Source organism: Dipodomys merriami, unplaced genomic scaffold, assembly GCF_024711535.1.
Source record: "Dipodomys merriami isolate MVZ:Mamm:240054 unplaced genomic scaffold, mDipMer1.0.p SCAF_14, whole genome shotgun sequence".
Taxonomy (NCBI): Eukaryota; Metazoa; Chordata; class Mammalia; order Rodentia; family Heteromyidae; genus Dipodomys; species Dipodomys merriami.
The window spans coordinates 37,807,262-37,834,699 of NW_027202715.1; the positions used below are offsets into that span (position 1 = coordinate 37,807,262).

The 27,438-nt window shown below is 38.1% G+C and overlaps 1 protein-coding gene and 1 non-coding gene across 3 annotated transcripts in view; both read right to left on the reverse strand.

Annotated features, from left to right (window-relative positions):
• Nucleotides 1-5,824: 5,824 nt before the first annotated feature.
• Nucleotides 5,825-27,438, reverse strand: part of LOC138826160 (cytochrome P450 2C19-like) — a 31,298-nt gene continuing 9,684 nt past the window's right edge. The window contains exons 7-9 of one of the 2 annotated variants that reach the window (XM_070021259.1): nucleotides 19,429-19,616; nucleotides 13,958-14,099; nucleotides 5,825-6,342 (exon numbers count right to left, since the gene is read on the reverse strand). In XM_070021259.1, the coding sequence (XP_069877360.1) occupies nucleotides 6,161-6,342; nucleotides 13,958-14,099; nucleotides 19,429-19,616 (512 nt within the window). In that variant the 3' untranslated portion in view covers nucleotides 5,825-6,160. The remainder of the gene's footprint in view (nucleotides 6,343-13,957; nucleotides 14,100-19,428; nucleotides 19,617-27,438) is intronic. The other variant, XM_070021261.1, reaches the window with a different exon arrangement.
• LOC138826232 (U6 spliceosomal RNA) lies at nucleotides 17,469-17,571 on the reverse strand. The gene has a single exon (XR_011371594.1). It is a non-coding gene; the product is annotated as a U6 spliceosomal RNA (small nuclear RNA).

Sequence of the window (27,438 nt, forward strand, 5' to 3'; positions counted from 1 at the left end):
ACCCAAGATTTTGAGATCCCCTTCCCAGGTTAGTTTAATGGGAGGGTGATCTGGTTTGAGATTCACAAAAGAGGGGAATGCAGTGATGAGGCTAGGTTCTGGGTAGAGTTGAGGCATTTCAACAAACAGTAGCTTTTCCCTGGGGCTATTTTGTGAAAACCTCACAGAGCCCAGCCTGGAGCCATTCTCAGGGTTTCTGTTTTTCAATTGTTTGTGTAGGCTGCTAGAGGGAGGGGCAGCCTCTGGCTCTGGTTACCCAGTGCGGGAAGCCACTCCTATGGCTGGCGCTGAGCTGGGTGACTTTTCCCTGGATGGAGCTGACTCTGGCATGTCACTTCGCCGTTAAGTTCTTGTGACCTGCTAAATGACTCGATTTATTCCAAAGCCTGAGCTGGAGCTGGCAGCTCCTCCGAGCTTTGTCGGTATCCAAGATGGAGATCACGGGTGCTGGGGGGGGGAGGGGTGGCCTTCCCTCCTCTGCTCCCTGAGAAGGAGTGAGGAAGTCGGGCTTCTACTCACGCCGAGTCTTGGTTCCTGGGTTGTCTCTGGTCTGCAAACTACAGGATGAAGATGTCCGCTCCTTGTCGGTTCTTGCTGGTGTTGAGTAGAATCCGTTCGCCTGCCGCATCTGGCTCATTCATCCCGGACTCAGTGGCTCAGTTATGGTGCCCTGCAGTCGCCTCCATGACCGCTCTTTGCCTTGATTTCCCCTCTCTTGCCTAACCCTCTGTCCTGTGATGTCACACTTGGTGTGGTTCTCTGGCTTAGGGCTGTTCACTGCAACTCTAAAACTGCTTTCTATGCGAGAGCTTGTTCAGATTCCAGCTTCTCCTCGGCCACCTTCCCGGAACTTCCTATGTTTTTATATACACAAAGAAAGAGGAAAGGGAGAAGGGAAATTTTTAAAAAGAGAATGTATCATGTAGAAATACTTAATAAGAGGTTAACATGAAGCTGGTGATCTGTATTTCTTTTAAATATAATTTAGTTTGGTGTAGTTTGCCTTTGATTGTTTTAAAGACAGCATGTTAAAAATGTAGCTCAAATGTTTTATCAACTCAAGATTGTTCTGTCTTAGTTATCTGTGGTGGAATTACAGGTGTGTACTGCTATTCTCAGATTAAAAATTAGTTCAATGATGTACAAGTTAAGATTACATGTTAGTAGAAAAATTGTCTTACCTGTGTACCTCCGCATATCCATCTGCAATGAATTCAGTAATCTTTCAACAGAATATTGACACATCTTTTGTCAGTTACAAATACAATGCTTCATACTCTCACACTTAAATACAAAGAGTCATTTCTTCCTTTGAATTTTTTTTTTACAAAAATTTCAGGCAAAAGTATTTGTGTTGGAGAAGGCCTGTTGAGCATGGAGCTGTTTTTATTCCTGACCACCATTCTACAGAATGTCAAGGTGAAATCTCTCGAGGAGCCAGAGGACCTCAATACCACTCCTGATCTAAATGTGTTTATCTCCTCGCCACCATCATACCAGCTGCGCTTCATTCCAGTGTAAAGAAGAGCTCTGCTGTCTGGCTCCAGCTGTGCAGTAATCTGCAGTTCCCTCCTCTGAGCCATCACTCACCAACTTCCCCTGTCAGGGATGCTTCCTGTCCTCTCTTCTCACATCTCCCCTCTCCTCCAGATCAAGGAAGATCCATTCTCCATCTTGGATGGTTTCCTGTGTCACTGCACTGTCACATCTATAGTCCCTTGAGCTTTATAATAGTCTCATTCAACACCCCACATGCTAACAATTCTCTAATGCTGATTTGCTAATATGCTAGTATGACAAAACAAAAAAACGATTACCATGTGACAACTCAGACTCCTTTCTCTATATATTATCCATAATAAATATTATTTTTCATGCATGAAATGTTCTTGGGCTCTCTTACTTTGTTTAAAATTCAGTGAATCAATGAAACAAAATAGAGTGCCATGTTGTCCACATTATGGCAAGCACTGGGAATGGGACGGGGAAGATGGTAGGAAAATTCCTTGGTTATGTTACCTGTCATATCTGGAGATGTGCATTCAATAAACAAAAGCAATGACCAGAAGCAGCTCCTCCTGGAGGAAAATACTCTGTGACACAGACATAGACAGGAATAAACATTAAAAGCTAGGGTTCATGTCTTTTCTTCAGCATTAGTGTGATGCAAACTAAAAACTGTAAATATTGTTGTCAATAGATGTTTCCAATTGAAAGCCAGATATGAGTTTATGTTTTTATATTACTAATCACCTGTTCTAGTATATATATTGGCATACATCAATTGTACAATTTGAGGTGCTTCCTACATGTGTACAATATACTTTGACCATATCATTTTTTCCCTTCATTTTTCACAGTACTAAAGTTTAAAATTCAGGGCCTGCTCATCTGGATCTCATACTCTATGAAGTCTGGCATACTGCTGGGGTGGCACATCTCTTCTCTGCATCATGCCTAAGGAGCAGGCTTCAGTTTTTCTGTTTCTGTCTTGATCTTGTCTCATTCTGTTTTGATAAGAATTGGTACTCATTTGTAGGGGGATCCTTCTTTAGTGTGTCATGGTTCCAACTTTATACTTTGGGCTTTCTTATGGGAAGAGAAGGGGGGAAGTGCAGGTGGCCCTGGGCCTGGTTTGGACCCTTAGTTAACCTTGGTAGTTTGGAAGCTTATCTTCCACCAAAAAATCCACAAGTGAAGCTATGGCTCAAGTGGTAGAGCGCTAGTCCTGAACAAAAAAGCTCAGTGTTACTACCCGGGCCCTGCCCATCAGCACACACACTCACACACACAGACACACACATACACACACATAAACACACACACACACAAATGATACTTACAGAAACTTCAATGCTACTTTCAATCTACCTTTGGCTAAAGAAAAATCATTTCCTCATTATAACTCAGGTGTCAGGTTCATTTTTTGGACAAGGATATGCCACTGCAAGGTTAAAGATATAACCCATAAACAGCAAGTCTCATAAGCCGCTCCATAGTTAAACCTTCAGTTAAAACAAATTAAAAGTACTCTGTTTGTACTGTTTTTCAATATTCATGTTAATCACTGATTTCAAAACAAATAAGAGTTTCATAATGGTAGTATCCATTGATTAAAATGAGGGTTAGGACCCCTTTGTGTTTTTTATCTTGAGAACTTGCAAATACTTTATGATGAATAAACTCTTTTTCCAGGACAAAACTAAAATGTAACTTTTTTAGTTCATTCATCAAATAGAGTTTGTAATTCACAGAGCTCTGAACTCTAAACCATTACAATTTAGTTTAAGATTGACAGAAGAAAATCTTCTATTTTGGATAAACTACATTTGGTGGCTATTTTGTAGATTATCTACCTTATTCCCTATGAGTATTCCCACTCATCTCTTCATGTCATGAGGCAAAGAAGGGTTTTGAAGGGTTTTACAATAGATAAATGATATATGACATACTGCATGTTCCAAGAAATGTATATAGTTACCTGATTTAAATACTGTATAGTGTATACAATTATTAAAAACCTAACAAGGAGCTTGTGTCCAGTAGCATCTGCCAGTATTATTAACTACTCAGAAGGCTGAGATCTGGAGGAATGCAGTTTGAAGCCAGCCTCCGCAGAAATGTACATGACACTCCATCTCCAAAATTACTAGTAAATCAGGCTACAGGGATGTTTCAAGTGGTAGAACAATACCAAAGACAGTATGCCAACAAAGGATGGAATCCTGAGTGCAAACTCCAACTCCACCAAAAATAAAAACATGGGGCTCCATAAATATAAGTTTATATTTTATATATTATTTATTTCAAATAGCAAACACTCATATCCAATTTTTCCATATCTTGAAAGTTTGAATGGCATATTTTTCAACAGGAAAACAGCAAGTTGTACAAAATGCTTTTTTAGGGGCTGAGTAGCAGGTCTTGGGGATCAATGTGGGACCTGGGCACTGTCCTTGAGCTTTTTGTTCAAGGATAGTGCTTTATCAGTTGAGCCACAACACCACTTCTGGCATTTTCGTGATGAATTGGAGATAACATTCTCATGGACTTTCCTGCCTGGGCTGGCTTGGAACCCCAATCTTCTGATCTCAGCCTCCAGAGTAGCTAGGATTATAGGCGTGAACTACCAGTATCTGTTCAATATAATCTTATAGTGAGCCAATTTTATGGAAAACCATATATAATGTATGCTTATGTCCTGTATAAATACATCTTGTATATATAAATAGGCATAACAATCCACTGATACATGTACAGATTGTGTATGCATCTAGGCCCAAATATGTGAGATTAATAATTGCTATGTACATATGACCATATAAGATGATGCTAAGCAAAATGACCCCAAGACATGGGCACAAGCCGTTCTTCTTTGATCGTGGTGATTTTGTTTTTTGTTTTTTTTAACAATTACATTAGCAAGGTAATGAGTACATTTCTCTTTTTGTGTTTTTTAAATTTATATATGTTTTTTTAATTGTGAAAGTACCGTACAGAAGAGTTACAATTACATGGGCAAGATAAGGTGTACATTTCTTCTCAAGCATTGTTGCCTCTTCTTTGTTTCCCCTTCCCCTTCCTTCCCATACTGCCCCCACCTTCCCACACCCGATCCTCCTCCCCCCACCAAAGTTGTAAAGTTCGTTTTTCGACATAATTACGTATATATCTCTTTGTTGTAATGGGTTCACCTGTAATTTTTTTGTATCTTTGGTATGTTCTTCCCACTATGATATATCCCCTGTTGTCAGTGTATTTGATTTTGGTTCTCAGCATCTTGTATATACTTTTATATAATTTTGGGAGGGAATGGGAAATGACAAGATGCTGAAACGAGGACACAAGGTAACCCACAGCAACAATGACACTCACAAGACACTGTTGGAAATGAACTTTACAACTTCTGTGGAAGGGAGGATTGGGGGAGGTGGGAGAGAGAAGGAATAGTAGGAAAATATCAAAGAATGGGTTAACAATGGTGGACAAGAACATTGTTCTTGTCTCATTACCTTTCTCATGTAACAGTAACCTCTCTGTAAGAAACTTTACAATAAAATAAAATTTAAAATAAAATCCTGGATCAAGGGGCTTCCTTTTAGGAAAGAGTCCACCACAGATAAGGAATGACGGCACTTCTCATGTGGTACATGGCAAGGTAGAAGGAAGGGAAAATTGTGTGTTAATGCACAATTGTGAAAGTTTGAAGAATGAAATGGGAGGAGTGATTTCAGTGCCCTTATTATAATTGACATCACATTGATGTTGAGTGTAAAACAATGTGTACAAAGTAGAAAAAATAGATGCAGGAAATGGTCCAATCAACAGAGTTCTTGTGTAGGAAAAACAAAGCCCTGAATTTAAAACTTAGTACTGCCAAAAGTGGAGGAAAACCTGGTATGCTCAAACTAAATTGTATGCAGCTATGAAACATCTTAAAATGTACATTGATGTGCATAAATAAAAATAATAGAGCAAATGATTATAATATCTGGCTTTCAGGTACAAAGATCAATTGACAAGAATACTTTGATTTTATTTTTTGTTCACACTAACACCAAAATAAAGATGTGAACACTAGCCTTTAATGTTTACTCTGTCCATGTGTGTCTCAACTATTTTCCTCCAGGAGGAGATATTCTGCACATTGCTTTTGTATGTTAAATCCACATCTCCAGATATGACAAGTGACGTAGCTAAAGGGTTTTCCTACAGTTTCCCCCTTCCCATTCCCAGTGCTTGCTGTAATGGGGTCAACATGGGACTCTAGTTTGTTTCATTGCTTCACTGAATTTTGAACAAAAGAGGACAGTCCAAGAATGACCAAAGGCATGAAAAATAATATTTATTATGGATGATATACAGAGAAAGCAGTCTGACCTGTCACACGGTAATCATTATTTGCTTTTGTCATACTAGCATATTAGTCAAGAGCATTAGAGAAGTATTGGCACGTGGAGTGGTGAATAATACTATTACAAAGCATAAGAGATTTTAGATGCCATAGTGCAATTACACAGCAATCCCTCCAAAATAAAGAAGGGATCTTCCTGGATCTGGAGGGAGAGGGGAGATGTGGCAGGAGAAGGAGGTGAGTGGTGGCTCAGAGGAGGGAACTGCAGATTGCTGCACAGCTGGAGCCAGACAGCAGAGCTCTTCTTTACAGTGGAATAAAGCAGATCTTGTATGCTGGTGGCAAAGAGGCAAACCCATTCAGAACAGGAGTGGTATCGAGGTCCCGTGGATCCATGAGAGGTTTCAGGTTGAAGTTCTGTAAAATGGTGGTTAGGAATAAAAACAGCTCCATGCGGGCCAGGCCTTCTCCAACACAAATCCGTTTCCCTGAAAATTTTGTAAAAAAAAAACCCCAAAAACAAAAAATAAGTCAAAGCAAGAAATGACTTAATGTATAGAAGTGTGAGAGTGTGTTTGTAACTGGTAAAAGAATGTGTCAATGTATTGAAAGCCTTGAGTTCAAACTCCAGTAATGCAAATCTTTTTAAAAAAAAGAAATTTTGACTGAGCACTAGTCGCTCACGCCTTTAATCCTAGCCACTCAGGAGGCTGAGATCTGAGGATCATGTTTCGAAGCTAGCCCAGTCAGGAAAGTGCCCATGAGACTCTTATCTCTAATTACTGCCTCCAAACTGGAAGGAGTACTGTGACTCAAGTGGTAGAGTGCTCGCTTTGAATACAAAGAGGCTCAAGCACAGTGCCCAGGCCCTGAATTCAAGCCCGACAACCAAGAAAGATAGAAAGGAAGGAAGGAAGCAAGGAAGGAAGGAAGGAAAGAAGGAAGGAAGGAAGGAGGGAAGGAAGGAAGGAAGGAAGGAAGGAAGGAATGAAGGGAGGGAAGGAGGGAGGGAGGCAAGGAGGGTGATAGACAGAAAGAGAAAGATGAAAGAAAGAAAAGAAAGAAAGAGAGAAAGAAAGAAAAGAAAGAAAGAAAAGAAAGAAAGAGAGAAAGAAAGAAAGAAAGAAAGAAAGAAAGAAAGAAAGAAAGAAAGAAAGAAAGAAAGAAAGAAAGAAAAGGAAGGGAAGTAAGAAAAAGACAGACGGGAAGGAAGGAAGGAAGGGAAAGAAGGAAAGGAAGAAAGGAAGGAAGGAAGGCAGGAAGGAAGGCAGGAAGGAAGGAAGGGAGGGATGAAGGGAAACTTTGAACTTTAGTTAATAGTAATGTGCCATTATTGATTTCCTTATTATAGTGAATGTACCATACTAATGTATGGCACAGTTAGGGGAAAAGAGGAGTAAGCATGTAAGAACTCTAGAGACTTCTTTCTCGATTTCTCTGTAAATCTAAAAACTGTTCTTGGAAAATAAAATTGACAAGGCCATACGAAAGATACCAGCCAAAAAAAAACAATGTGTCAATGTGCCTTCAGTGAATTACCGAATGCACAGAGAGCAGGAGATCTGTACAGATACCTGGGAATATGTAATCTTCACTAATACATTTGTTTGTTTGTTTTTAAAATCTGAGAATGGTTTAACTCATCTTGGTTTAGTTTTGGCATGTCAATATTTGCTAGGAAAAGGTCCATTTCTGTCAAGTTCTCAAATTTATTAGCATAAAGTTTTGAGAAGTATTCCCTTATAATGTTCTGAATCTTGGTTGTTTCCATGGTGATGTTTCCATTCTCATGTCTGAGTTTATTAATTTGGGTGTGTTCTCTCCCTTTTCTGATAAGGTTTGCTAAGGGTCTGTCAATTTTTTTAAGTTTTTCGAAGAACCAACTCTTTGTTTTGTTGATTCTTTCTATAGTTTTTTTGGATTCTAATTCATTTAATTCTGATTTAATTTTGATTATTTCTTTCCGTCTACTGGATTGGGGTTTATCTTGCTATTCTTTTTCAAGGAGGTTTAGATGTGTCATTAAATTGTTAGTTTCAGATCTCTCCAATTTGTTGATGTAGGAGCTCAGAGCTATAAACTTGCCTCTGAATACTGCCTTTGCTGTGTCCCAGAGGAGCTGGTAATTTGTGTGTTCATTTTTGTTGAATAGCATGAACATTTGAATTTCCTTTCTAATCTCTTCCATGACCCACTCATGATTCAGCAGTGTGTTGTTCAGCCTCCATGTGATACCGGGCTTTCTTTGGTGGCTTTTGGTGTTGAGTTCTAATTTTATTCCCTTGTGGTCAGAGAGAATGCAAGGTATAACTTCAATGTTTCTGAATTTAGACAAGTTTGCTTTGTGGCCTAAAATGTATTCTATTTTAGAAAACGTTCCATGTGCTGCTGAGAAGAACGTGTATTCTGATGCTGCTGGGTGAAATGTTCGGTAAATGTCTGTTAAGTCTAGTTGATCTATGCAGCTGTTTAGATCTGCGGTTTCTCTGTTGAGTTTTTGCCGAGTTGATCTATCTAGTGGGGAGAGTGGTGTGTTAAAATCCCCAACAATTAATGTCTTTGGATCTATATGGGATTTGAGGGAAAGTAGTGTTTCTTTGATAAATTTGGGTGCTCCATTGTTTGGCGAATAGATATTTAGAATTGTAATATCCTCCTGAAGGAGAGATCCTTTAATTAGTATGTAGCGACCTTCTTTATCTCTTCTCACGAATATTAATTTGAAGTCTATTTTATCTGATATTAGGATTGCAACTCCCACCTGTTTATGAGGGCCGTTTGCTTGGTAGATTTTGTTCCAGACTTTAACATTGAAAATGTGTTTGTTTAGCAAATATTGACATGCCAAAACTAAACCAAGATGAGTTAAACCAGCTTAACAGGCCCATATCAAGCATTGAAATAGAAACAGCAATAAGAGACCTCCCAGCTAAGAAAAGTCCAGGACCAGATGGTTTTACAGCGGAATTTTACAAGGCCTTCAAAGCAGAGCTCACACCAATACTCCTCCAACTCTTCAATGAAATTGAACACATTCTATGAAGCCATCATAACCCTCATCCCAAAACCAGGCAGGGACTCATCAAAGAAAGAGAACTATAGACCCATTTCTTTGATGAACATTGATGCAAAACTTCTCAACAAAATTTTGGCCAATCGACTTCAATAATTCATCCAAAAAATCATACACCATGATCAAACAGGATTAATTTCAGGGATGCAAAGCTGGTTCAATATACGCAAATCAATTAATATTATTCATCACATCAACAGGAGCAAGAATAAGAACCACATGGTTATCTCAATAGATGCAGAAAAAGCACTTGACAAGATCCAACACCCCTTTATGATGAAGGTTTTGGAAAAATTAGGAATCCATGGAACATTCCTCAATACAATAAAGGCTGTATATGACAAACCTACAGCCAGCATTATACTCAATGGTGAAAAATTAAAGCCATTTCCTCTTAACTCAGGAACAAGACAAGGATGTCCACTCTCTCCACTTCTCTTCAATCTAGTATTAGAATGCCTAGCTACAGCAATAAGACAAGATGCAGACATAAAGGGGATCCAAATAGAGAAAGATGAAATAAAACTCTCCCTCTTTGCAGATGACATGATCTTGTATTTAAAGAATCCCATAGACTCCACTCCCAAATTACTCAAGCTGATTCAAAACTTTGGCAAAGTAGCAGGTTATAAAATTATCCCCCAAAATCAATGGCTTTTCTGTATCCCAACAATGAGAAAAGTGTGGCTGAAATTAGGAAAGCAACTCCATTTGTAATAGCCCCACAAAAAATAAAATACCTAGGAATTAACTTAAGCAAAGAAGTGAAGGACCTCTATGATGAAAACTTTAAAATCTTGAAAAAGGAAATCAACACAGAACTTAAAAAATGGCAAAACCTCCCATGCTCCTGGATTGGCAATATTAACATTGTGAAAATGGCAATACTTCCCAAGGCTATCTACAAATTCAACGCGATACCTATCAAAATTCCACCCTCATTCTTCAAGGAAATAGAAGAGGCAATCCAAAAATTCATATGGAACAACAAAAGACCCCGAATAGCAAAAACGCTCCTCAACGGAAAGAACACTGCTGGAGGAATATCAATACCAAATTTCAAACTCTACTATAAAGCCATAGTAATCAAAACAGCTTGGTATTGGTATAAGAACAGACCTCAGGACCAATGGAATAGAATTGAAAACCCAGAATTGAACCTACAGACCTATAGCCATCTAATCTTCAATAAGGAAGCTAAAACAATAGAATGGAAGAAAGACAGCCTCTTCAGTAAATGGTGCTGGCAAAATTGGTTAACTACATGTAGAAAACTAAAGCTAGATCCTTATATATCACCCTGCACCAGAATCAACTCCAAATGGATCAAAGACCTCGAAGTGAAAGCAGACACTCTGAAAAAGTTACAGCATGGAATAGGAGAAACCTAGGTCTCCTTGGCTCAGGCCGAAATTTTCTGAATAGAGACCCGGAAACACAACAAATCAAAGAAAGGTTGGACAAATGGGATTGCATAAGGTTGCAGAGCTTCTGCAGGGCAAATGACATAGCTAGCAAGATCAATAGAAAGCCCACCGATTGGGAGAAGATCTTTACTAGCCACACAACGGACAAGGGTCTCATATCTAAAATATACTTGGAACTCAAAAAATTAAACCACCCAACAACAAATCCTCAAAGAAACAACTGCCCAATAAATAAGTTGGTGAAAGACTTAAAGAGAAGCTTCTCTGAAGAAGAAAGGAGGATGGCCAATAGACACATGAAGAAATGTTCAACATCCCTAGCCATAAAAGAAATGCAAATCAAAACAACATTGAGACATCACCTCACTCCAGTTAGAACAGCAAAAATCAAGAACTCTAACAACAACAGATGCTGGAGGGGATATGGACAGAAAGGAACCTTACTTCATTGTTGGTGGGAATGTAAACTTGTTCAACCACTTTGGAAAGCAGTATGGAGGTTCCTCAAAAGACTTCACATAGATCTCCCCTATGATCCAGCAATCCCACTTTTGGGCATTTACCCAAATGTTTACAAACAAGACCACACTAAAGCTACCAGCACAACTATGTTTATTGCAGCATTATTTACCATAGCTAAGATATGGAACCAAACCAGATGCCCCTCAGTAGATGAATGGATCAAGAAAATGTGGTATATATACACAATGGAATTCTATGCCTCCATCAGAAAGAATGACATTTCCCCATTTGTTAGGAAATGGAAAGGTTTGAAAAAATTATATTAAGTGATGTAAGCCAGGCCCAAAGAAGCATAGGTCCCATGGTTTCCCTTATTTGCAATATCTAGTATAGGTATGAGTCAAGCGGAAAAGGTCAGATAATGTGATGTTAGGAAAATGAACCCTTAAAGATGTATTTTAATGTTTTCGTTTTTTTCATGCATGTGTTTCTAATGCATTTATAAGATTATTTCTTTGTTCCTTTGTATGTCCCTCCCCCACAGTGTAACCCCCGCTTTCACTATATTTGATGTCAGTATAACATGTGGAGGAGATGGGGACAAACAAGTCGTTTAAGGATTCAGGTGGACCTGTTGCAACAATGAGAAGTACAAAATGTCATGTCAAAACTAGCTTTACAATGTCGGTGTGGGGGAGGGAGGGGGGTATAATTGGGTGGGGGGAGGGGGGAGGCTGGGAAGGGAGGTAAAGGGTAAACAAAGGAGGAGGCTGCAATGCTTCGTAAGAAATGTATGCATTATCCTGCCCATGTAATTGTAGCCCCTCTGTACAGTATGTTCTCAAATAAAATAAAATACAATTTAAAAAAAAAAAAACAAAATCTTAAAATCTGAGAATGGTAGCACAGGCACACACAAACTTGTAAGTCTATCATAGGAGATTAATGCAGAAGAATCTTGAGTTGATAACCACTTTTGTCTTCTCTTCCCTCTTTTCTCTTTCTCTATGCCAGGTTGTGAGTTGCCAAATTATTATGTCATTACTCTAATATGTTTCCTGCTAAAAGAAAGGATCATAATTCTAGAAGATCTTTTGGCTTCCAATTGTACTTTTTCCTGTGGTTGAGATAAGGATTTAATACATTCTGTCCTCAACCTTAAGACCTACTCCCATCCTTCTCTTCTAGTATTATCCCTACTAATCAGAAAGGAATGTGTTCATGTGTTTTGGGATTTCCTCTTAACCTTTGTACCTATAGAATAGTAAATATGTAGGAGTGCAGGACATAGACCTACCCATGACTCCAAGTGGAATTCATCACATGTAAAATTAGTGGTAGGAAATACTGCTTTCCAAGTCAACACAGAAGTAAAATCTTGACACCGTCATTAACCACCCATGTGGGGTAAGTTAGTAAAATATCTGAGCCTTATTTTCTCCTAATATTAAATGGGGATGCTAATAATTCCTTCATGAAATGTTGGTGAGAAATTAAAATAAGAATAGATTAGGATTTATTACAATTTTAATCAAAATTTCATTATTTATTTATAAAAAGTTTGAGTCTCAGGTTTCAATGATACACTTTGTATGTTCTAGAGACATCTATGTTTTTCTAAGAAAACCCATTCATATTGCTCATGTGCACTGATCCCAGAAACATGATGAACACTTTTTGCATTTTAATATTGACAGCCCAACTGTCCATTTTATCAGCCTACAAAAAATTACAGACTTGAAGTACTACATCATGAAATTCCTTTTGGCTATGATACATTTCCTATAGACATCAAGACACAGATTGCATTTCATGTCCTTTCTTGTGCTCTTTGTGTCCCTTCAAGCCATAAAATCCTCCCCTCATTCAGCTTCCCAGATATCATATTCAGATGTTCACTGACACTCAAATCATTTGATAACATAATTTTCTCATTATTAAAATGTTTCCCTTTGTGTAAAAAAGAAGTGAATTTTTGAAGAGAGATCACTGCCTTTCCCCATGGTATATATATGACAGATGTAAAGCAGATATCAAAGGACAGGTCATTAGTTGGGTGCCAGTGGCTCATGTCTACAATTCAACTACTCGGGAAGCTGAGATCACAGGATCATGATTAGAAGTGAGCCTGGGGAAAGAAAGTCCCTGAGACTCTTACATGCAATTATCCACCAAAAAGCAGAAGTACTGCTGTGGCTCAAAGTGGGAGAATGCTAGCATTGAGCAACAAAGGTCAGGAACAGGGCCCAAACCCTGATTTCAAGCCCCACAACTGACAATAAAATAACCCCAAAACCAGACAAATAAAGAAACAAACAAAAAAGGCAAAAAGTCACAGTGTCAGTGAAGGAGGGCTGCTCCCTGGTCAGACACATAGCACACATACTGCAGGTGTGGGGATACAATATCCAGTCACATGTCTTAGACTGAAAGAAGAGCTGGGTATTCTGTGATCATTGTGGGAAATCTACCAATATTTGACAGTTTCTGACAGTTTTGAAAAAAGTGTTCTGTTCTTGTGGTTCTTGACTTTCTTTCTAATGTTCTGCTCTGTCTTCGATCTACTATCTGTCCCTGTTGAAGTACCTTAAATGTCTTAAAATGTTGCTTATGCCATTTTCTGTTTAATAGTCAAGTTCAAGAACATGACAACTGAGTTAATACTCCACCCACAAATCCTCATGCCTTGTCATCTGTGATGATCTTCCCTCACTGCCCTTTGGTGTTCTTCTGTGCCTTTTGGGAGAGATTCATTCTATAGAGAAGCCTGGGGGTGACAAATGCCACAAGAAGATGTGGGTCGGACCTCTGATGAGATCATCTTTTTCATTGTGAGTGAGGGCAGTCTAAATGAGTTTTACTGTTTAGGAAGAGATCATTATGATATATGTAAAGAAAGAAAGCCAGAATTCCTTGATTTACCTTGTTGAACTTGGAAGAAATGCACAGAGAAACTGAGGTCTCGCTAATCTGATCAAACAGTGGAGATGCATCATGAACAGAAAAGTGCAAGGGCATTGAGAGTACTGCTCCTAATCCGGAGCTTCTGGGAAATATGCCAGCCCCAAGGAGGCTTTATGTAAGTTCCCACTGACATCCCCCCCAAAGTTATGCTGAGGTATGGAAATGAAATTGTATTACCTGCTGAGAAAGGCATAAAGTAGTTACTTTTCTTAAAGTTACCACTTTCATCCAGAAAGTGGCCAGGGTCAAACTTGTCTGGATTGGGGAATTCCTTGGGGTCATGCAGCACAGATGTCAGTGATGTCAATATGGTTGTGCCCTGGGAACAATACACACAGATAACATAAGCTAATTAGATAGATAGATAGATAGATAGATAGATAGATAGATAGATAGATAGATAGATAGATAGATAGATAGAGATAGTTAGATAGCTAGATAGATAGAAGTATAGATCTACATAGATTGATACATATATATACCTAGTTCTGTATAAACCTATGCATATATATAAACTATACATATATGCATATATATGTAAATAGAGGCTCACACCTATAATCCTAGATACTCAGGAGGCTGAGATCTGAGGACCACAGTTCAAAGACAGTTCAGGGAGGAAAGCCCATGATTCTGTTATCTCGAATTTGCCACTGTGGCTCAGAGTGGTAAACCACTTGAACAAAAAAGGTCAGGGACAATGCTCAGGCTCAGAGTTCAAGCCTTATGACTCCCCCTCCCATGACCCTCACCAAAAAAACACAGAACACAAATAGTTAAAACGGTGACAGATACAATGAGGATCACTTAGTTCAATCTTCTGGTCTATAGGTAATGAAGACTTCCAACCAATGAACTAGCCTCAGAACCAAAATATATCAACACAGAATGTATGGAAAAAGGCAAGTATCTCCAACGTTTAACAATTCTATAGCAATAGACACAAAGGATATTGAAGAAGATTAAAGCACAAAGAACTCAAATGTATGATTGCAAGAAAAATTATTTCAAGTGGCAAAAACTCCTATGCTCCTGGATTGGAAAGATCAACATAGTGAAAATGGCAATACTTCCCAAGGCTATCTACAAATTCAATGCGATACCTATCAATATTCCATCCTCATTCCTCAAGGAAATAGAAGAGGCAATCCAAAAATTCATATGGAAAAATAAAAGACCCCGAATAACTAAAACAATCCTCAACAGAAAGAACAGTGCTGGAGGAATATCAATACCAAATTTCAAACTCTACTACAAAGCCATAGTAATCAAAACAGCTTGGTACTGGCACAAGAACAGAACTCAAAACCAATGGAATAGAATTGAAAACCCAGAATTGAACCTACAGACCTATAGCCATCTAATTTTCAATAAGGGAGCTAAAAAAGTAGAATGGAAGAAAGACAGCCCCTTCAGTAAATGGTGCTGGCAAAATTGGTTAACTACATGTAGAAAACTAAAGCTAGATCCTTATATATCACCCTGCACCAGAATCAACTCCAAATGGATCAAAGACCTCGGAGTCAAAGCAGACATTCTGAAAATATTACCGGATGGAAGAGGAGACACCCTAGGACTCCTTGGCACAGGCCAAAATTTTCTTAATAAAGTCCCAGAAACACAACAATAAAAGAAAGTTTGGACAAATGGGGTTGCATGAAATTGCAGAGTTTCTGTATGCGAAAGGACATAGCTAGCAAGATTAATAGAAAGCACAGGATTGGGAGAAGATGTTCACTAGCCTTACAATGGACAAGGGTCTCATATGTAAAATATACCTGGAACTCAAAAACTTAAATCCCCCAACAACAACTCTTCCAAGAAACAACTGACCAATAAATAAGTGGGCTAAAGACTTAAAGGAAACTTCTGTGAAGAGGAAAGAAAGATGGCCAATAGACACATGAAGAAATGCTCAACCTCTCTAGCCATAAAAGAAATGTAAATCCAAACAACATTATGATACCACCTCACCCATGAACTCTAATAACAACAGATGCTGGAGGGGATGTGGACAGAAGGGAACCTTACTGCACTGTTGGTGGGAGTGTAAACTTGTTCAACCACTTTGGAAAGTAGTATGGAGGTTCCTCAAAAGACTCCACATAGAACTCTCCTATGACCCAGTAATCCCACTTTTGGACATTTACCTAAATGATCACAAACAAGACCACACTAAAGCTACCAGTATCACTATGTTTATTGCAGCATTATTTACCATAGCTAAGATATGGAACCAACACAGATGCCCCTCAGTAGGTGAATGGATCAAGAAAATGTCTCCATCAGAAAGAATGACATTGCCACATTTGTTAGGAAATGGAAATACTTGGAAAAAATTATATTAAGTGAAGTAAGCCAGACCCAAAAAAACTTAGGTCCCATGGTTTCCCTTATTTGCCATAACTAGTATAAAACTGAGTCAAGCAGAAAAGGTCCAATAAGTTGATGTTAGGGAAATGAACTCAAAGATATGTATTCAAATGTTTTTTTGTTTCAGGCAATTGTTTTTAACATATTTATAAGATTATTTCTTTGTTGTTTTGATGTTACCCACGCCCCCCCCCCCCCGTTGTATAACCCTTTCTTTCACTGTATTTGATGTAGGCATAATTTGTGGAAGGGAAGGGAAAAAACAAATCGTTTAAATAGGGATACAGGTGGATCCCTTTCAACAAGGAGATGTACTAGTCTTTATATAGAAAAACGAAATTTACAACTTTAGTGGGGGGGGAGAATTAGATGGGGGGGGCGGAGGGAGGATGGGACGGGATGGGAAGGGGAAACAAAGGAGGAGGCTACAATGCTTGATAAGAAATGTACTCATTGTCTTGCCCATGTAATTGTAACCCCTCTCTACAATATTTTCACAATAAAAATTAAAATTAAAAGAAAAAATTTATTTCAACAAAATGATTTCAATAAAATAAAAAGAACAAGTATAAAAAATGAGTGAATTTGAAATGGATACAAATAAACTAAATGAAGTAACACAAACAATGCAATATATAAATGAGGAGTTCAATAAAGATATAGAAATATTAAAAAATAGTTAAACTAAAATTTTGAAAATGAAAGGAACTCAATAGAATAATTGAATAAAAAGAACTCAATAGAAAAGAGTGAATCAAATTGAAACAGAATATCAGGGATCAAAGAAAAAGTAGATAGAATAGTCAGATGAAGAACTAGGTGAAAAATATGAAAAGATTATACAAGCCCACCTGGGAAACTTGAAAGGTCAAACCTATGGTACATAGACATAGAGGCTGAAGAAAAGGCCCATGCTAAAATAATACAAAACATAGTCAATAAAAGGTTGTGAGACTATTTCCTAAATCTTTAACAATCCAGGTACACGAGGTTTTTAGAACAGCAAATAGAGATCATATCCAAAAACACTCACTCCAAGACACATGATAGTTAAACATTAAATATTCAGAAACAGTAAACAGTACTGACAGCTGCCAAAGAAAAGCAATGAATCGTTATGGTGTCAGGCCCATCAGCATAACACCAGATTTCTCAACAGCAGAAACCTTAAAAGCAAGAAGGGCATAAAGCAATAGAAGGTCAACAACTACCCATCTAGAATACAATGACTGCATTTGCTTACCCTTCCTTCCTCCATTCCTGTGCCTCTAATGTCCCTCCTCCAGTGTTTCCATTGCCTGGTATCCATTTTGATAAAAACATGGAATGATTCACAAATTTGAGAGTCACCCTTACACAGGGGCGTGCTAATCTTCTCTGTATTGTTTCTTATTATTATATGTGCTGCCTAAGACAGCACCACACTAAAATTTTAAACGCATAAAAAGAAGAAACCTAGGCATTCACACTGTGAGACCATAGGAGGATACTTTGGGGAGAACACAAAGGTTCAATGCCTAGGTGCATCTGATCATACAAAGAAATATTTATTGGAATGAACTCCAGGAATGAAAATGAGGGTTTTTTCCTTCTTTTGCTGTTTTTTGTTTTCTTCCTCTTTGTTCTGTTTGTTCATTTATCTGTCTTTGGGAGTGTAAGGGGAGGCACAGAAATAGAGGGACAAAGGGTGAACAAATGCAGCAGTGGCACTCACCAGACACTATGTTCAAAATGAACTGTACAACTTGTGGATGGGGTGGGAAGGAAAAACTGAGAGAGAGCCAAGGAAAGGGTGGAAGTGTCCAAGAAGAAACCTACTCTACCTGAATTATGTAACTGTAACCCCTCTGCACATCACCTGTATAATTAAAACTTTTCAAAGAAGAAGAATCATTACAGAGAATAGATCTGATTCAAAATATTACCATGTTTATGTTCAGAATTCATACATATGTAAGAACACAGGGCAAACTTCCCTAATGTTATTTAAAAAAAACAAATCTACTTAAGATACCAGAATTGACTGTGAAATACCAAGCTAGAAATCTTTTCTGCCAATCATAATGAAACAAAGATGACCACTAAAATCTATTTTGTTCATACCATCCTGGCTACCAGTACAAAAATTCAACAAAGCACAATTATAGGCACAAGAATGGGAAAAGCAAGTAGAATCTATTAAACCAGATATTATGGTAACACACCCTACACTTCCGAACAAATCTACAGAGAATTCATTAGCAATGACTAGTAAATTTCATGAGTCTACATTTCATGAGGTCATCAGAATGATTAAAGCAATTATGGTTTTATATATCAGGTACAAATGATAGCAAATCATAAAAATAATAACAATCAAGCCAGGCACTGGTGGCTATGTCTGTAATCTTAGCTGCTCAGGAGGTTGAGATCTAAGCATCATGGTTCAAACCAGCCCAGGCAACAAAGTCCATGAGTCTCTTATCTCCAGTTAACCACCAGAAAACTGGAAGTGGAACTGTGGTGCAAACTGGTAGAGCAGGAGATTTGAGAAAATTAGCTCACTGACAGTGCACAGGCCAACAAGCACCAAGCCAATGAAAAATTAAAGTAGTAATAGGCAAAGCGTTATGCATTTAAACAAAGTCTATGAATATATTTGTAATCGACTCTATTGAAAACAAAATATTACTTGGAAAATAAAGTAAGGCATAGGTAAATTGGAAGCATGACTCATTCATGAATTGAGGAAATCAAGGTAACATTTTCTCCCAAATTTATCTATAACTTTACTGGAGGAATAAAATATATCCCAGCACAACGTCTTGGGAAATTGATAAATAATAAGTTTTTGTACTCATTTGGTAATACAAAAACTAAGCATAGCCAAAAGATCAAGGAGGAGGACAAGGAGAAGAAAGAGGAATAGAAGGAGTAGGAAGAGGAGGAGGAGGAACAGCAGGAGGAACAGCAGGAGGAAGAGGAGGAGAAGGAGGAACAGCCAGAGGAACAGGAAGAGGAGGAGGAGGAACTAGAAGAAAAAAAAAGACAAGAACAAGGAGAAGTCCCCAGAACAAAAAGAATTTAAGGGGCAGAACAAAGTTCGGATTCACAGTGTGGGAAACCAGGGATAATTTTGCATGTATATACAACCCCAAACTTGCTATACCACAACCTCTCCTGAGCAGCCAACTGTGAGACTTTTGCAGCTCTCTCATGTGGAGGAGAGGAATCCTGCAGTGACCTCAAGAGCTCAGGCTTTCTACGGAGGCTCAGCAGAAAAGAAACAAGCTCACCTTGGGAATGATGTAGTCTCTGAACTTAATGTCATGGGTCACTGCATGGGGCACGTTCATGGGCACAAGATCAATGTATCTCTGGATCTCATGCAGCACAGCATCTGTGTAGGGCATTTGGCTCCTGTCCTGCATGCAGGGGCTGCGGTGCCTGCCAATCACATGGTCAATCTCTTCCTTCACTTTAGCTGGTGAGACATAATAAGAAATGGTAAGTAAGGTTCAATGTAGTAAGGTTACTTCATTGTTGGTGGGAGTGTAAACTTGTTCAACCACTTTGGAAAGCAGTATGGAGGTTCCTCAGAAGACTCCACATAGAGCTCCCCTATGACCCAGCAATCCCACTTTTGGGCATTTACCCAAATGCTTATAAACAAGACCGCACTAAAGCTACCAGCACAATTATGTTTATTGCAGCATTATTTACCATAGCTAAGATATGGAACCAAACCAGATGCCCCTCAGTAGATGAATGAATCAAGAAAATGTGGTATATATACACAATGGAATTCTATGCCTCCATCAGAAAGAATGACATTGCCCCATTTGTGAGGAAATGGAAAGGTTTGGAAAAAATTATATTAAGTGAAGTAAGCCAAGCCCAAAGAACCATAGGTCCCATGGTTTCCCTTATTTGCAATATCTAGTATGTATATGAGTCAAGCAGAAAAGGTCAGATAAAGTGATGTTAGGAAAATGAACCCTAAGATATGTATTTAAATGTTTTTTTTCTTTCATGCATTTGTTTCTAAAGCATTTATAAGATTATTTCTTTGTTGCTTTGTATGTCTTTTCCCCACAGTATAACTCCTGCTTTCACTGTATTTGATGTCGGTATTATTTGTAGAGGGGAATGGGAAAAACAAGTCATTTAAATAAGGATACAGGTGGACCCATTGCAACAATGAGAAGTACAAGTTGTCATGTTGAAAATGAACTTTACAACTTTGGTGGTGGGGTGGGGAGGATTGGGTTGGGAGGGCGGGGGAAGTCTGGGAAGGGATGGGAAGGGTAAACAAAGGAGGAGGCTACAATGCTTGATAAGAAATGTACTCACTATCTTGTCCATGTAATTGTAACCCCTCTGGACAGTATTTTCACACACACAAAAAAAAGAGATGGCGAAACAGGAAGAAAGAGACACATTGATTATAGTAAGTCAGTGCTAAATAAATTGTGATAGTGAATCTTAACAAGATTTGAAGTAAAAAAATTCATATCCCATGGAGTATTAAGACTTCAGCATGTACACACATCATCCTCCTGCTTAGTAGCCTTATAATGAGTTAATCAAGGCATAGAGGTTAGTTTCTTGTTAAGAAAAACACACAAAAAAGACTATTAATGTACATTTAATATAGTTTATATATTGAAGTAAAATACCTTTATTTAGTACAACTTTATTTAATATGTAAGAAGTATATTATCATAGGAATGATATTCTTATAAATCTGCAATAATAAAACATTTTAAAATAAAGGGAATAAAATATTGACAATAAAAGTACATTTTGAGGACACTATTATCTTCACTTATATCTCCAGATTTCACAAATCTCCACAAATATGAATGGTAATTCATGGGCTAGCCAACATAAATTGTTCTAAGTATCACTTTTACGATGTTAATAAAATAGTCCCATTTTGTTCAAATTCAGAAATATTTTTGTTGATAAAAGAGATAATTTTAAATTAAGGTGCCTCTCAAATTCTATTAGTTTATGGATCCTAAGTAAATAATGTGTCTTTTTAAAAAGGAGTTTAGTTTTTTCTGTAGTTGATATGAAGAGAAGAATATATTTCACAAACTAGGACATAATTAAGTGAAACTATGAATGAATGTATATTATAGGGATTGACTTTGGTCCAGACACAATCCAATGCATGAAAGGCTTGCTGAATTGAAACAGCTATTTAATTGTACAGCTATTTAATAATAAAAATGAAAACCTTTGTATGCATCTATGGAAGTATCAGCATTAAATACTTTTGTACAATACATGTAAACTAATAAAATGCAGAAGAAGAAATGATAGTCCTCAAAGAAAAACAAAAATAAACATTTTTATTTTCAAATAATTAATATTTAAGCATTAAATAAACAGTGTATGGGCTGGGAAGGTGGCTCAAAGTGGAGCACTTGCCTTGCATGCATGAGGCCCTGGGTTTTCTATTCCTCAGCACCCCATAAGCAGAACAAAAAAGCTGGGAGTGGTGCTGTGGCTCAAATGGTAGAGCGCTAGCCTTGAGCTGAAGAGCTGAGGGACGAGGCCTAAGCCCAGAGTTCAGGCCCACAACCGAACTCAAAAACACAAAAACACAAATAGTGTATATCTTTTTGTATGCATGTGTACAGTGTACAGTACTACTCCCATTATTGAACCACTTTCTGATGATATCCATATTGGACATTGTAGAATCTGCTTTGGAAAATAATGTTCATTTTCTAAACAATGATGCTTTCTTTTTTCTTCCACTGGACCTGCAGCTTGAATTCAGGGCCTGGCTGCTGTCCTTGAGTTTCTTTGTGCTCAATAATATGTACTTTGTGCTCTACCACTTGAGCCACAACACCACTTCTGGCTTTTTCTGAGTAGTTCATTGGAAATAAGAGTCTCATTAACTTTAATACCTGGCCTGGCTTCAAATTTCAATCCTCAGTTATCAGCCTTCTGAGTACATAAGAATCCAGGCATGAGCCACTGGTGCCAGATGCCCCGTTGATTTTTTAATTATTTTAGAGAATATTTATTTATATGCTAGCTTGGGAAAGTAAAATATGCATTCACATCTCTGTCTTATATATTTACCCACATCTACAAATAGGCACATAGAGATAAACATGTATGTTTCCCCTTACTTCATTCACAATATACTAGATAAAACATCAGTAAATTTTTATTGTGAAAACACTGTACAGAGGGGTTACAATTACATGGGCGAGATAATGAGTACATTTCTTATCAAGCATTGTAGCCTCCTCCTTTGTTTCCCCTTCCCATCCCTTCCCATCCTCAACGGTCCCTCCCCCAATCCGCCCCACTCCCCGCCCCCACCAAAGTTGTGAAGTTCGTTTTCGACATAACGACTTGTATATCTCATTGTTGCACTGGGTCCACCTGTATTCCTATTTAAACGATTTGTTTTCCCCTTCCCCTCCACAAATTATACCGACATCAAATACAGTGAAAACTGAGGTTATACTGTGCGGAGGGACATACAAAGCAACAAACAAATAATCTTATAAATGTGTTAGAAACAATCACATGAAAAAAAAAAACATTTGAATACATATCTTAGGGTTCATTTCCCTAATATCACCTTATCTGACCTTTTCTGCTTGATTCAGACATATACTAATATTGCAAATAAGAGAAACCATGGGACCTATGTTTCTTTGGGCCTGGCTTACTTCACTTAATAGAATTTTTTCCAAGCCTTTCCATTTCCTAAGAAATGGGGCAATGTCATTCTTTTTGATGGAGGCATAGAATTCCATTGTGTATATATACCACATTTTCTTGATCCATTCATCTACTGAGGGACATCTGGGTTGGTTCCATATCTTAGCTAAAGTAAATAGTGCTGCAATAAACATAGTCGTGCTGGTAGCTTTAGTGTGGTCTTAAAACATCAGTTTTTGAACCAGTATTCACAATTTCAATCATTCTGGCTCAGCAATATTGTGCCCTGGGTGGAAATTAGAATTGCATTCCATTTATTGTACTTCCCATTTCTTTCTATTTCCTGACCTAGAATTATTTGAAAATGCAGAAATAGTTGTGTAAAACACCTAGCAATACATGATCAGTAAGTAAGAATTCTGAGACTCTTGTCCATGTCTCCTTCATTCTCAGTGCCTCCCTTCCCTCCTTGCATCATTGGTTTCTGGTTTGTTCTGATGTGGGTGTTATCTGAGTTTGTAGCAGCCTCAGTGAGTTTCAGAATACACCATAACATTCCTGTCCTGGTTTCTGGAGTCCATGATTTCCTTAACTTGGTTTGAGATAACTGAACAAAATGCATTACACCATATTATACCATATTGTGTGAAAAAAGAGATAATGGGGTATCAAGTTTATGCCTGATATGGAAGTCTACTCTCCCATCTTTTCTTTTTACTCTTAATAATTATTTTTGGAGGGGGTCTTGTAGTGGTGCCTGAACTCTGGGCCAGGCTACCGTCGCCCCTCAGCTCTTCAGCTCAAGGCTAGTGCTCTACCACTTCAGCCACGTGCCACTTCAGGCTTTTTTCCTGCTTATGTGGTGCTGAGGAATCAAACTCAGGGCCTCATGCATGCAAGGCAAGTGCTCTACCATGGAACCACCTTCCCAGCCCACTCTTAAGAATTATGATGCAATCCCATCATCTCTTGATATCTGACCTAGTTGTGTCTTTCTGAAACTTGTGATGATCTTTCTAACCCTGGTATTCTGGAATGCTACAACTTTATGCTGAGTGAAGGCTTTTACCCCTTTATTCTGCTGGACACTTAGAGAGAATTTTCTATCAAATTGGTAAAATATGGAGGTTCTTAGAGTTCTTCAATATGGAAAAATTTCAGGAAAAAAGACAGACAGAAAGTTGTGCATCACCTGCAAGGGATGTGGTCTCAAAGGAGCCCTACTGCATTGTTGGTGTGAGTGTAAACTTGTTCAACCTCTATGGAAAGCAGTATGGAGGTTCCTCAAAAGATTACACATAGAGCTCCACTATGACCCAGCAATCCCACTTTTGGACATTTACCCAAACAATCACAAACAAGGCTATACTGAATCTACCAGGACAACTATGTTTATCGCAGCATTATTCACCATAGCAAAGACATAGAACCAACCCAGATGACCCTCCATAGATGAATGGATCAAGAAAATTTGGTATATAATATATATATATATATATATATATATATATAAACTAGTATATGTCTATGACTAGCACTAAAGGTCAAAAGCTGTGTACATATGAACATACAAGGTGATGCTAAGTGAAATCACCCCAAAGATAGAGACATGCCATGCCTACTTCAGTGGAGTCTGCTTAGCATGGAACACCTGCTTTCAGACCTGAGAATGGGGCTTCACCTATCTCTGAGAATGGGACTTCACCGAAGTCTACCTCAGAAAATGGGGCTTCAAAGAGGCCTACCTCCTGGAAAGGCTGACAAGCCCCTGGGAAAGATGTGTTTCTGTTCCTGTTTTTCTTTTCTTCACTGTATAGGAGTGCCTATTCATCTTTTACTGTTCCTGCTGCTTATTGTACTTACTCATGCTCAACATTCCCTTATTTAAAGCTCTTTCTTAAAAGTGTTGTTGACTCCAACATCTGATGAGTGTCTTGAGAATATGACTAACTCACCAGAGTTAAGTGCTACCCTGAAAGCCCCTCTTATGGAGGCTAGTAGACAAGTCATAAGTAAATATAAAAGTATTGGGGGTTTCATGACATCACTTCAGCAAAAGGAATTGTTTGTAAGAGATTTACAAGAAGCTGTAAGCATGGCTGGAGCAGAAAGAGTGTATGGCTACTGGAGACTTTCCTTTAATTCTAAAGCATATACAATAGACTCATATAGATATCCTGTAGATAAGAAAGATGTAGAGGGATATTTAGACCAAAGCTAAATAAGATTCCTAAAAGGTTGGTAGATGGAAGGTGGCAATTTCTTATCAGAGGAAAATGGTGGGATCCTCCATTATCTAGAGGACCCCAGAGACTTCCCCCAGATCCATAGCTTTTTACAGGTGTGTATGATAAGGATGGCAATCGTTGGGAAAACTACTTAGGAGAAAGAACTTCCTATTACTCTCTTTCATTTACTGAGAGACTTGCTAGATCTAGGTCTCCTTGATGCTTACTATCAAAGAAGGAACAAGAATGATCTTCTGAGACAGTTAAGGCCTCTATAGAGAAGAGTAAACGATTATGTGAAAGGGTTACAGAAAAGACACTATGAGCTTAAATTTGATATATGGCCAGATTTAACTAAGTATACTGAATATCAAGATTTTTGGCCACAAATTGGGAACCCTCTAAAGAATGGCAAAGAGCACAATTGCTTAAAAAAGATGTGAAACGTATAAAGTATAAAACTAAACAAAAGTAACAATAATGTACTAGAGTTCATGCCTTTCCATCCAGCACCTTGCCCATATGCTCTGGTTAGTGGTTAATAGGTGATAAACGTCAAAACCAATTGTATTTCTTAAAAATAGAGGTAAAGCCTGGAACAAGTGCCTATCGTCATAGCTCGTCATCCAAAAAACAAGATCAGGTGACCAGCTGGTGACCACCCAAGAATGAAGCCTTGCAACAAGATTGTATAATCTTTTGCCCTTTCTCATGGAGACTTTTGCTATAAAAGCTTGTCATCCTCTGCAATAAATCGCACTCAGCATTCACTCCTCTTGTGTGTGAGTTGTCTGTTTGCCATCTCCCCACCTATTCCAGTTCCTCCACTAGGTGTCCTCCGTCGTCGTCCCAACAGAGCCTGTCCGAGACAGAGACACAAAGTTTTATCTTTTTTGCTGCTGTTTTCAATGTATTTATAATGTACTATGTGATATTTTTGTTTCTTTTGTATGTTCTTCCCCTATGACATAACCACTGTCTTCACTGTATTTGATTCCAGTGCCCTACATTTTTCTAATTTGAGGAAGGGAAGGGAAATAACAAAATGCTGAAATAGGATACAGGTTGACCCATTGTAACAATATGTACAAGACACTATATTAAAAACGAACTTTACAACTTTGTGGGTGGGGGAGGGAGGATGTTGAGGTGGAGAAGGAAGGAATGGTAGGGGGAAAACAAAGGAGGAGGTAACAATGTTCCATAGGAAATTTACTCATTACCTTTTTCATGTAACTGTAACTCATCTGTACAGTGTCTTTACAATAAAAGATATATACACAAAATGTTATACATCAAAAACAAGAGGGCTTGGCCAGGCCTCTCAACTTTATACTTCACTCTCTTTACCCAAAATTTCTAAGTACAGAGTTCTTTGTACAGAGTGTGTGTGTGTGTGTGTGTGTGTGTGTGAGAGAGAGAGAGAGAGAGAGAGAGAGAGAGAGAGAGTCTTCTTGGTGTGGAGAGAGTTTTCCTTTTCACCTGAGGAGTGGAGGTGTGGTAAAAATTTGAACATGGAGAGTCTGTTTGCTAAATTCTTTACTATTTTCTTTAATACTTGTTACTTCTAAATAGGAAACTTTATGAGGTTGGGGATGTGGCCTAGTGGTAGAGTGCTTGCCTACAATGCATGAAGCCCTGGGTTTTATTCCTCAGTACCACATACACAGAAGAAGGCAGAAGTAGGGTTGTGGCTCAAGTGTAGAGTGACAGCCTTGAGCAAAAGAAGATCAGAGACAGTACCCAGCCCCTGAGTTCAAGCCTCAGGACTGGCAAAATAAAAAGGGAGAAACTTTATGGGAATTTTGGAGACATAGCTTGGTTTTTCTTCCCTCAGAACTATTCCTGTTACCACATTTAGGTGAAAGCAACATGTGTCTGGCTCAGTTATTTTATCACAGTTAAATCTACTCTGAGTATCAGAATTTTGGTAGACATGTTATCCAGTTAGTATTCTCTTTTCCTTTTTGTTGTGAGAGGTCTAATTCTCAATTGAATTATTTCATAATTATCTCCTAAAACTTTACATAGTGTTTCCACACCTAAAACTCTATAAATACAAAACAACATTGTAAAAGATAAAATTTACAGATGCCCGTGTAAAATTGTAACTTTACCAAACATAAGTTTTATGGACTTAGATTTCTGAAATTGTTAAATACCTTCTGGTATGGCATGTGTGCATTTCTAATGAGAAAATATTCAGGAATGGAATTTATCTCATACTTCCTCATTAATTTTTAGAACTTGTACTTATGCATTGGTGACAAGAGATCTCTTTGGCCTATGGCAGCATTAGAATAGTCAGAATGAGGAAAAATATATAGAAGAACCCATTGTAAAAGCTGGAGTTTTGGGTGTAAAATCAGTATGTTATTG